This window comes from Pinus tabuliformis, chromosome 1_2 (genome assembly GCF_031772625.1).
Source record: "Pinus tabuliformis cultivar Carrire ecotype Pingquan chromosome 1_2, CPIR1, whole genome shotgun sequence".
In the NCBI taxonomy this organism is placed as follows: domain Eukaryota; kingdom Viridiplantae; phylum Streptophyta; class Pinopsida; order Pinales; family Pinaceae; genus Pinus; species Pinus tabuliformis.
In genome coordinates this window covers 960,195,910-960,207,627 of record NC_142298.1, presented here as the reverse complement: position 1 = coordinate 960,207,627, position 11,718 = coordinate 960,195,910, and the positions used below count along the sequence as shown (strand labels likewise).

General features: G+C 34.3%; 1 protein-coding gene and 2 pseudogenes across 1 annotated transcript; 2 read left to right on the top strand and 1 right to left on the bottom strand.

Moving 5' to 3' along the window:
- Window positions 1–907: 907 nt before the first annotated feature.
- LOC149209166 (uncharacterized) lies at window positions 908–4,418 on the bottom strand (annotated as a pseudogene).
- Window positions 4,419–5,478: 1,060 nt separating this feature from the next.
- Window positions 5,479–6,021, top strand: LOC149209165 (uncharacterized). The gene has a single exon (XM_089398530.1). It carries the CDS (start codon window positions 5,479–5,481, stop codon window positions 6,019–6,021), a length of 543 nt encoding a protein of 180 aa, XP_089254656.1.
- A 2,392-nt stretch (window positions 6,022–8,413) lies between these two features.
- Window positions 8,414–8,851, top strand: LOC149209164 (uncharacterized; annotated as a pseudogene).
- Window positions 8,852–11,718: the final 2,867 nt, after the last annotated feature.

Below are 11,718 nucleotides of genomic sequence, written 5' to 3'. Positions count from 1 at the left end.
GCCAAATTAACAGTCCTCCAATGTGCCACAGTCAGTCAGATCCACAGATCTGATCATGCGCCCGAGAGATCACGACTTATCAATAGATTCGCCTTAAATTTTCTCCTTGCTTTAGATCTAGATTTTAAAACCAATCACCCAAACATTCAGATCTTAGGATATTCAAATTTCACCAGTGTCTAGCCAAGTGATCTCCTTCCCCTTTTTATAGTCAAACCCTTATCCACACCATGGGACAAAACCATCAAAAACTAATACAAGGGATCCAAACTGCGGTTCAATAAATTAGATCCTATACCATGGGCCAAAACCATAGGATCGTAAAAGACAGGCTAACAACCAAGGGCCAAACATAGGATACCCCACGTGAGCGCACTTCTCTGCATTGGAGTGAGTGAACTGGGGGACCGCACCTTATGAACGGTGAACCTGCGGGTATGTCCGCACTCCCTGGACGGCTAACCTGCGGGTCTGCACCTTTTGAACGATGCACCTGCGAACCTCTTATTTTCCATTATTTTAAGAGCCTGAATAGAGTTTTGCCACTTGAGTGAGTTGCCATCAAGTACAACACCTGTACCATAGAGCCAAACCAGAATCATAATGCCAACACTGCTTACACCACCATTGAAATAATATTACAGAAACATTGGAATATATGTGTTGTTTACAACACCATTGACATAATAATACAATAACATTGGCATAATGTATGTTGTTTACACCAACATTCACATAATTATTAATATGTGCTTCTGGGACCTAAAAAACTTTATTCTCTCAACACAACAGCAAAAAATACCCCCACCAAGGTGTTTGCAAAAACTTTCTTCTCTTGACTCAATAACAAAAGTAAGTAAATGTATGTCTATAAACATGCATACCATTAATAGTGAAGAAAGAAATCTCAGAGGACCACAATATAAAATCTCCATGAAACCACGTCTCTAAACCTAATATGTGGCCACCATATTGCAAATATGAAAGAGGAGTCACTACCTTCATATTCCATTTCAGTGCACTTAGTAAAAGAATCTCCCTCTTTGGACCTCATTGTAGCATACCTCTGCAAGGTCTCTGGATCAAAGGACATAACATAAGCCCTCAACTTACATGGTTTAGGCCTATCTGACCAAAAACTATAGGATTGAAATCTTGACCTTTAGGAGCTGCTGCACCAACCATTGTAGCAATAGCTGCCGCAATTGTCGCACCACCTTGTATAGCTGAATTATCTTGCCAATTTCCACCTAATTTTGGGTGGGTGTAATTCAGTTTCTCAACATTTGTTTCTTCATTTGAGACAAAAGGAAGCATATTCGTGCTCTTCTATGGTTTGAAGTGTTTGTCAACTCTTCTCAAGAAGTATCCATACATGACAGATGCTGCATAGACTTGCCCCACTCGCAACTTACTAATTTCAGCAATAGTATTTGAGTCTGACACTACATTGCGATTTCCCAGAACAAGAGACAGATGCTCCTTTATCATCTCAATAGCCTCTATAGAATGGACAACTTTAAGTTTTGTGTCAAGATATAAAGGATCATTGGATATAATGGTAAAGAGAAGGAAAATCTGCTTCGAACTTAGCATTCTAAAGTTGAAATTATGGTTGCAACCCGTATAATACAAGATTTGTGTTGCTTGTTGAAGGTTTCTCCTGCTGGGCCTCAGCATCCCAATCAGCAACAAGCCTCTCATGCTGCTGACCAATTGCAGTAGGGAGAAGATGAGGATGACTCTTTAGAATCTGAGACAAAAATTGACCAGTTGGAGATTCCAACTCAAGGGGAGCAATAGGACTAGAGATTTTTTCTTGGTTTGCATCAGCTCTAGCACACAAATTTCTTTTCCCAGTGTTAAAAACTGCTCCATATATTGGCCTTCCTCTGTGATTTAAAACCAAAGGACAACCCTGAAAACATAGGGCTAACATAAGCATGCTGCACAGTGAATTTAAACGATAAAATTGAAACAACATTAGAAACCAAACGAAGATATTTGCAGAAATATTGGTAGTAATGAAAACATTACCCAGGGCCTGCAATAAATGAGAAAGTAGCAAAGAAAGTGATACTAGGAGAATTAGGCAAGGCAAACCAAAGAACACATGCAACACAAAATAATTTCTTTCAAATAAGGAGATTTTATTTCTAAAATAAAAGAAACCCTACCTGCAACAAGAAGATACAAGCAACCAACTTTATGTTTCAGTTTTCATTCCCTTTACACTTGTTCAATATTAGCAATATTAAATATATTTGTAGTTACAAATGGAGAACATGTATAGGCATCAACTCTAATGCATACACTCCTCTCAGTATCCATTGGATAACCTTCTTCTATTTTTCCATTTATTTCTTTTCCTCTATGTATGATTATTTCCAATAGTGTTCCTTTATTGTCAATGGAAATAATGAGAATCTTTCTAGAAATTAACCTTCTTCTGTGACACATTTATATGCTTCTTCTGTGATATCATCTGCCTTTAGAACTTCTGTCAACTTACATTTTAAAACATCCTGCTGCAATTTGGATCCTACTGACTTCAACCCCTTCAGGGAGGTGATTTGAATGAAGAGGTTGATTACTGGAAATTTTGATAAAGGAGGCATCTTCTGCTAAGGAAGTAGCTTATGGAAGTCCTCTCGCAGGAGGGGCACTTCAAAATCTTCCTTCTTTTGAGTCACGACATTATCTACTATAGCAATGTGAGCTCTTGGCTCCATGTGATTTGTTGAGAAGCTTCTCTAGTCAGGAAAATTGGGATACAGTGTTACATACCCTCGTAAATACATGACATCAATTAAGAATTTCTTCCAAGATGCTTCCCATCCATTGGTTCTAGAACGAGGTATCTACATAAGATTCTTCTTTGCATCCTCTATAAATATCATGGTCATATACTTGTAAAACTCCCTCCACTTTCATGGGAAAAATAGAGAGCCCCAGCTACATGGAAGCTGATGTAAATATGGTGTGTTTGGATGCACTGCCTTGAAGACTTGGGTTGCATTCCACTTGGGTCTTTCCTTAACTACTTCAATTACCCTTGGAGTGTATAGGGCAATGGCATTGAGCTCACGGAAAGAAACTTGTGGATCATAGTGGTAAGCCAATAGGGCATATTTGAGCCACATATAGTAGAACAGAGAAACCTCAATATCATCTACAATGAGTAGACCAAAATCATCATCAAAAGATGGATACCAACTTTCACTAACTACCCTTATGAGACCCCCTTGAATAATCCTACGTCTCAAAATTTTCTCACCATGGGGCCAAATGAAACTGTCCACTGTCTTCAGGGTCTCTGCATCCATAGCACTGTCCATATTGAATGTCAAAACAACATCATCTCCAACATAATAGGCTTCAATTAATGAATCCAAAAGCCTCTTCAGTGATGTAGGTTTATTCTGGATGACTATATTCACTGATATTCTCATCCTGTTCCATTCTGCACAACCTCAAAAATAGAGAAAGAAATTAGTATTGGTTTTAACCAAAAATAACAAAATAATATTCAATTATCTAGACTTTAGAATAATGTTTCAACTATTTCAATATGAAAATATTTCATAGCTTCAAAGTTCTTCATCATGTATACTTGATAATTTTATATCAATTTGATAGTCTTTGTAAACTTGAATTAACATTAAGAATAATTTCTGGCCATCATGAGAAACTATCCATTTCAACAAGGTTGGAAACATTCATGGTATAATGTGTGATAAGCTGATCTATGTTTCAAAGTTATATTTTTTCTGATAAACATTTCTCAATTCTGCTAGTTAGGTTCTAACTATAGTCAGAATGTCACACAAATATATTCCAATGCTTCAATGGAAAACATATTTGATAAAAAAACAGAGGTCAATATATGAAAAGCTACTTTTTCATCCATTTCCAAGGCCTAAAATACTTGCACAATCAAAGCAAGGGGGCATTCCTATAAACAATTGAACATATCAAAGTGCCGAAAATTAATAAAGGAATAACAAACTGAATTCACTGCGAGGAAGAATGAGCTACTCAATGTTACCAAGACAACCAAGAGATATTGGAACCTGACCTCCTATGTGATTAATGCTCACATCCAACACATTGAGTTGTTCCAACATCCCTGTTTCCTCTGGCAAGCATCCAAACATTACATTATTGAGAAAAACCACCTCGTTCAACTTCTGGGTGCCAACACTGCTAGGAATGCTTCCAGTCAGCTTGTTATTGGAAAATCTCACTATAGACATTGGACAGTTCCCCATGTTGTTTGGAATCTTATCTTCAAAATAGTTTTTGTTCACAAAGATAACATCCATCTCCTTCTTTTTGAAGAGCTCTGTAGGAATAGGATCTATAAAGAAATTGAATCTCAGATCCAAATACACCAGACTCTGCAGTTCCATAACCATGGTAGGGAAATTCCCTGAGATTTGGTTGTTACTCACATTCAACTCTGCTAAAAGTGTGATACTCTTGAAGCTAAGAGGAATGACACCACTGAAACGATTTGTATTGAGATGGAAGAGAGAAATATCAATGAGCATGCCCAATTCCTCAACCAAGGAGCCCTTAAGCAATCCATCATTCAAGTCAATCCAACAACAAATTTGTCACATGATTTGTCTAAGACAAGTGCACAAAAGACCCTTGTGTAATTGCAAACTATTCCCAAAATTCACTCGAACTGCCAACTGCTAGTGTGCTTTATGCATCCCCTTTTTTGTGATTGTTGTCCTTGTGAATCGTGATGCCTTCTACATTACAGTTACTAAAAAACAATTTGATATATTCCTTGTTATAGAATAAATTCCATTTTGGTGATGGAAATGTGCATAACCTTCCATAAAGTTGAATGTTAGTTTTAATTTTCAATGATCAACAGACCTATGTGTGTGAGATCTATTTGTTTCTTTTCATTAGTTTTCATATGAATTTTGTTGTATATTTTCTTATTTTCAAAGAATATTGTGTATTTTTATATTAATATATTTTTATATTTCTTTTTTTGTTAATTATAGGTATAAAATGCCACCTCTTGGTCGCCCCAAAAAGGATCTGAAACAAATTTGACTTTCCGATTCATTTGGTATCTCTCAATGCTCTAATCAATTGCATATTTATGAAAATGAAGTATATGATCATGTGGATGAGGACCATGAATCAAATAGTGAAAAACTTCTTGAAGAGGAACCAACATCCAAGAGGTACAAAAGAACATTCAAGTCCAAATGGAGGATGAGATTTCCATGGGTTTATGCTGTAAAATATTTTAATGGTGTTGAAAGGATAAAATGTTCATGGTGTGTAGAATTTAAAAGGGAAACTCCATTTGCTAAAGATGGAAGCATAACCCTTTAAGTTAGTGCCTTAAACATCCATGCAATGTCAGAGGCTCATAATTTTTTTTTGCAACTTGTAGAGGGAGAAAGTAAACGGAGTACTCTTCCAATTACAAAACATGTAGAGCTAATGGTTGATACTCAGAAAGAGAGAATTATATCAATTATTGAGAACATGTATTTTGTTGCAATACATGATTTACCTTTGGAAGTATATAAGTCAATTTGTGACATGAATAGGTATAAAAACACTCCTCACATGCCTCTAACAGATGAATACTTAACATATACAAATACAACATCTGGAAAAGACATTCTAGAAGCTGCTAAGGAGGTATATTGGAAAAAATTAAAAGATGAGATTTTCCGAAGTCCATATTACTCACTTTTAGTTGATGAAAGTGTTGATCGGACTATGGTGCAACATTTCACTGTTTATATTACATATTTGACAAATGAAGGAAGAGGTCCATGTGCTACAAAATTCATAAAATTGCTACAAATTATGGATGGAACATCACAGTCTATATATGATGATGTGACATCTCTTTTAGCAGACATGAGTCTATCCATGACAAAATTAGTTGGATTTGGATCTGATGGAGCAACATCCATGAGGGGTATTCGTGAATTTTTATCTACTAAGCTTTATCGACATGCCCCTCATTTATAAGATATCTACTGTATATATCATCAAGAAGTATTAGTAGCAAACGATGCTTCATCTTATTTTGAAGAGTTGCAGGCTATTGATAAGTTTGCAAACAAGATCTATTCATGGTTATACTAAAAGAAATGGAGAAATGAAAGAGATAATGGAGTGATTTCAAATGACAAGGCTAGAAGTGTTACAAATTCATCATATTAGATGGCTTTCTAGAGGAAAATTCATGGAAAGACTCGTTAAGCTCATGCCTACTTTGTTAAGAGACTGGGAGTTAGTGGAGAAAAAAATGTATGAGATGGCTACAATATTTCAAGTTCAATTTTGCATCCACTTACTTGCATATGTGCTTATTGAGTTAAATAAGTTGAATAAAAAGTTTCAAGAGGATCATGTTGACATTACATCTATTGGAACAACTTTGGATATCACTATTAGCTTGCTTCATAAGCGATTTATAAGAGGCACATTTGGGGTAGGTGCAATGCACACATCATCCTTTTTAAGTAAAACACAACAAGGAACTCTTGAGTTTGTAGATTGCACAGGTATAGTACATGTACATGAATTGAGGTTTGAGAGTTTTCCAAAGTCACAAAGATCAGGGACACTAGATGACTGCATTATGTTGGGAAAGGGTTTTGTAATGAAGGTGATTGATTATCTAAATGCAAGGTTCACAAATTTACCAATTTTTAATGTATATAAGTTTTTTAGTCCTTGTAATTTTTATGAAGATATGGATGATAGAGACTCTCAAACAAGAAGATGGTTGACATGTTTATGTGAAAAATTTAGTGTTGGAGGCTTGCTTGTTGTGGACAACATTAAATGTATGGGTGAAATGGATAAATTTATATGTACTATGTATAAATCTTACCCCAAAAAGAATATGTTTGGAGCATGGAATCTATGTGAAGGTGAAATTGAATGGTTTGAAGGATTTCCATGCTTAATGTAGCTTTGGCAAGCAATTCTTATTATTCCGGCTAATACAACAATTTGTGAAAGAGGTTTTTCAAAATTAAATCGGATAAAAAATCACGATAGATCAAGAATTTCTTTAAAAACATTGGATATGTTAATGTTTATCTCTCTCATTGCACCTCATGCTCTAAATGTGGTAGATTTGAATGCTATTTATGATGAATGGAAAGAGATGAAAACTTTAAAACCTCTTTCACTATGAAAATAGATTGAAAGAACTAGTAAGTTTTAGTATTTATTACCATCATTGTCTTACCCTATCGAGCACTTGAACGAACCATTTTGGTAAGTGAAATTTTTTAGTTTTATACCATTTGGCTTTTGTAAATGAAATCATAACCATATTTTTCAAGTTTGTATGTGAATTTTTCTGAAACATATTGAATGTAATCATTGCAGGATATTGCACAAGATATGTTAAGCTGGAGGACCAAAACTGTCAATAACTGAAAGAAGAAGCTACCTTGGATCAATTTTGCGGCCAAGTCTAGGGACTGTAGTTCCAATCATTTGAGATGTGCAATTATTAGAAGTCTCAGCTTTCCAAAAGAGTTTTAATAGACAATAGAACAATGATTTGGTCAAATATGAAGTTTATAAGCTAGAATTCCACTCATACCTCCTATACAAGCTAGAATTTATTTTTAATTTTATAAATGAGACCTTCCATATACTTTTAATATAAGTATTTCTGTTTCTTCATAATTTTTATTCTTATTTCAATTTCATTAAGATGTAATGATTTCTATATGTTTATTTTTTGTTCTTAGTTTAGACTTATATGCAGTTTCCCAACTATGATTTTGTCCCTATAGTTGGTTCAATTGTGGCTAAGTTCAAGGCTTGTGCAATATTATCTTATGTGGTTACATTTCTCAATCACACGTGTAAGAATAATGCATTTACTAATGCAACCTTTGATGTAGTAGTATCCTTCTATTTGTGAAAAGAATAATTTAGTATTTTTGTGTTGATTTTCATACAGTCTTGCTTGTTTTGAACTAGAGACAACATCAAAATGTGCTAGTTTGCCTCTTAAGTTTCCTTTTCTTCATTTTATATGTTTAGAGCTTTGGTCTCTCCATATTTTAAACATATTAAATTGTGTTATTTAATATTTCTCATGCCTGGCCTAATATGGTCTCCCTGAGTATTATAGATGGATTATATGTATTTCGTAACTTTGCAATATTATGTTTGCTCTTTTTGAATGTATCTTATAAGTTTTAAGAATATGAACTTCGTATTTCCTAAAAAACTAGTCTCCATACCCTTGAAGAACTATAGATTGGTGTTGTATTGAATGGCAGTGGGTGGGTATTTTTTTGTCTCTTTCATTAGTAGTAAGTTGTAGATATTTTCATGTTCTTACGTTATGAGAAATGACATTTGTCTTTATGCATGCAACAAGACTATGACCATTCAAAAGGTTTTGAGTACAGAAATAAAACCAGGATGGAAGAAAGGGACTAAGATAACATTTCCAGAGAAGGGGAATGTACAGTTAGGAGTTGTGGTTGCTGATCTGGTATTTGTGATTGATGGGAGGCCACATGATTTGTTCAGACGAGAAGGCAATGACTTGGTGCTTGTACAGAAGATAAGCTTGGATGAAGCTCTCATAGGATTTTCTATCGCAATTCCAGCATTGAGTGGGAAGACACTAAATATTACTTTAAATGACATTATATACCCTGGGTATGAAAATATTATTCCCAAGGAGGGAATGCCCATTGCAAAGGAGCATGGCAGGAAAGGAAATTTCAGAATCAAGCCTGAAATTAGATTTCCCTCCAAACTCAGTCTTGAGCAGAAGGCTGGAATCAAGAAAATTGTGGGAGGCCATGCTTGACATTGGTGTTTCAAGTTGTGCCTCTTTTATTGTAGATACTTAAGAAGACTAAAATAGATAACAAAAATAACAGATTGTAGTTGCGAGTTCCTCCACCAAATTGTAAAAGTTACCTTTTGTATATCTTCTCAGTGAGCTGAAATAAGTGACCAGAGTTATATATGCCTTTTTGATTGAGTCCTACCATCTATAAAATGCATTCCTTTTCTATGTTGATTTTGTACAACTTGTTGTATTCCAAAGTTTTTTTGCCAATTTTTGGCCTTGGATTTCTTAGCATGTCCATATACTAGATCATAACTACCACTATAGTGCAATGACATTACTTATACCTGCATATTATGCCAGTTCTTATGAAACTTCCTTATTATTTAACTTCACTGGTGTACCAATGATGTAAGGAGTTCCAAGATGATGATATGATTTACTTTCTATACACTTAACACCAAGACAATACAACCATCTAAAGCCTTTGTTATGATTTTGAATCTAGCTAACCAGGTCTCAACAAAAGTTCTTTAGACATGAAGGCAAAACGAATGGAAATTTTTCAACTGTCTTAGTGATGGCATTTCTTTTTTCAGCTATCTTAGTGTTGGCATTGCTTTGGAAAAATGTGTATTGAATCTTCAAATGCCACATCTATTTTACTCATCATTTGAAACTACCAAAAGCACTCTTTTAGTCCAATGTATCATGTTTGTAATTACAATCCCATTAACCATAGTTTGATCATGCATCGACATCATTTCCTTTTACTATTTGGATAACATTGTATTTCTTACATATATGTTCTTCACTACTCGTATCAATTTAATAGAAATTTCCCATACCACATCAAATGACTCTTGGCATAGTGGCATTTGTACTGTGAAATCATCTTATTGAGGCTCTTCTGCCCCATGTTTTCAGAGTGTAATCTTCAACTGCATGTTGAGATGTAATGTTTTTCTTTCATCTCAAACTAATTATTTTTTGCATGTTCTTACACCAAGCTCTGCTTAATATAACAGTAATTCAAGGAAAAAGACAGAAAACATAACATTTGGAGAACATAAATGTTATGGACATAGTTGGCCTACCACTTGTTAGTTACAATGCGTATGAATTGTATGATGAATACTGGACTTGCAACTATGTTGGAAGGGGCTATTGTTCTTGATAAATTGAGGAATATCTTGCAGCTTGCAACATTGTAAAGACATCAGCAACCAATAGTATGTTGTCTTGGAACTCACAACATTAGTTCCAAACAATACCGATTCACCATGTGTTAAAAAAAAAAAGAAATTTGAAGATAATTCACCGTTGTCAATTGAATTGCTTTTTTTTTAATGCTTTTCATTATGGAAGGGCGACCTGAATGTGTGCCCTTATAAATGAAATTAAGACATGCCCTTCAAATATGATCATTGCTTCCCCATGTTCTAAAATTACTAATAAAAAAGTGGAAATACCTTGGCATCTAATGATAAATATGATTAATAAAGATGACTTCATTGTTATAAAGATCTTTACTTTCTTTTGTATATTTTTAACTTGAAATGATTTTCCACTACTAGATTAGGATTTAATATTATTTTCATTAACTAATAATTATTTTCTTGTATAGGAAGAAAATATATGAATAGTATAAGACTTGAATTCTTTTACAAATTATAAATTATAAACTGGTAAAGTAGACATGGTGGATAGATTACACACAAAAATAATTCGTATATTACCATCAAAGCCAAATTATAAGCCGCATAAATAGTGCTCATGCAATCCAACAAATTCCAAGTAAGGAATTGCTTGTTGAGAAAATATCTCAACAAATTCCAACAACCAATCAACTTAATATATCAATTTACTAATGTAATCATTATTTCCAAGTGCCCCCTTTAATGCTTACATTACACCATTACAAAGATTAATAGAAAAAACAAAAATTATAGTTTACATACAGTCACATCTCTCTCTCACTGGTTTTCCTCGACACTTATATCCACTTTGAAGTCTCTCGACATCACTCTTTTCACCACCACAACCTTCGAGCTTCCCATACCTCTAACCATATTTGAAGAATTATGTATAATTGACACTTCTCTATATTCCAAAGAAAAATCTTGATACTGCACCACCCTATGGAAAAACTCCCATCTATCTAAATGTAACTAACTACACTTTTTGATAGTTATATAGGTGAGTATTGTGCATATTCAGTAGTCAATTATGCAACTAACCTTTCTACACATATGGTTCTCATATCATAACTTCTAACTACACTCTTGAAGCCTGAAGCACAATAAGATCCATCAGTATATAATAGACTCATACAATCAAATTAGCGATACTTTCTCTCAACACCTAAGAACATTGAGAACCACTAATTTAATTATATTTTTCTATTCATTAATTGGTTCTACACTTTTATAATTACAAACAAACTTACAAAATGCAGAAACAAACTATTTAACAAAGAAAACAACATAACCCATGGAAACGAGACCAATAACTACTCTCCACAACAAAAATACAACTAAGTTTCTCATTCTAAACAATACACGTAGAACACTGCCTTTGCAATTCATTCTGGACATCGTGTTTGAACTATGGATGAAATTCCAAGCAACAATGTAGATTTCTAGTGGATTTGAGTAGCAACATGGAGGAAGAATGAAGCACGTGTTATGCAACTATCAATAAAAATGTATATTTATGCCAAGCTGCAGAGTCCAAGTGGTATTTTTGTAGCGAATGAAGAGCATGCTCCGCTAATTCTTGAATTCATTTAATAGAAGAATCTTTGGTACTTCCCAGACACTGAAGTAATCTGCTTACTAAAACTTAACATGCACCAGGAGCTAGATGCTCTAAATCCATCA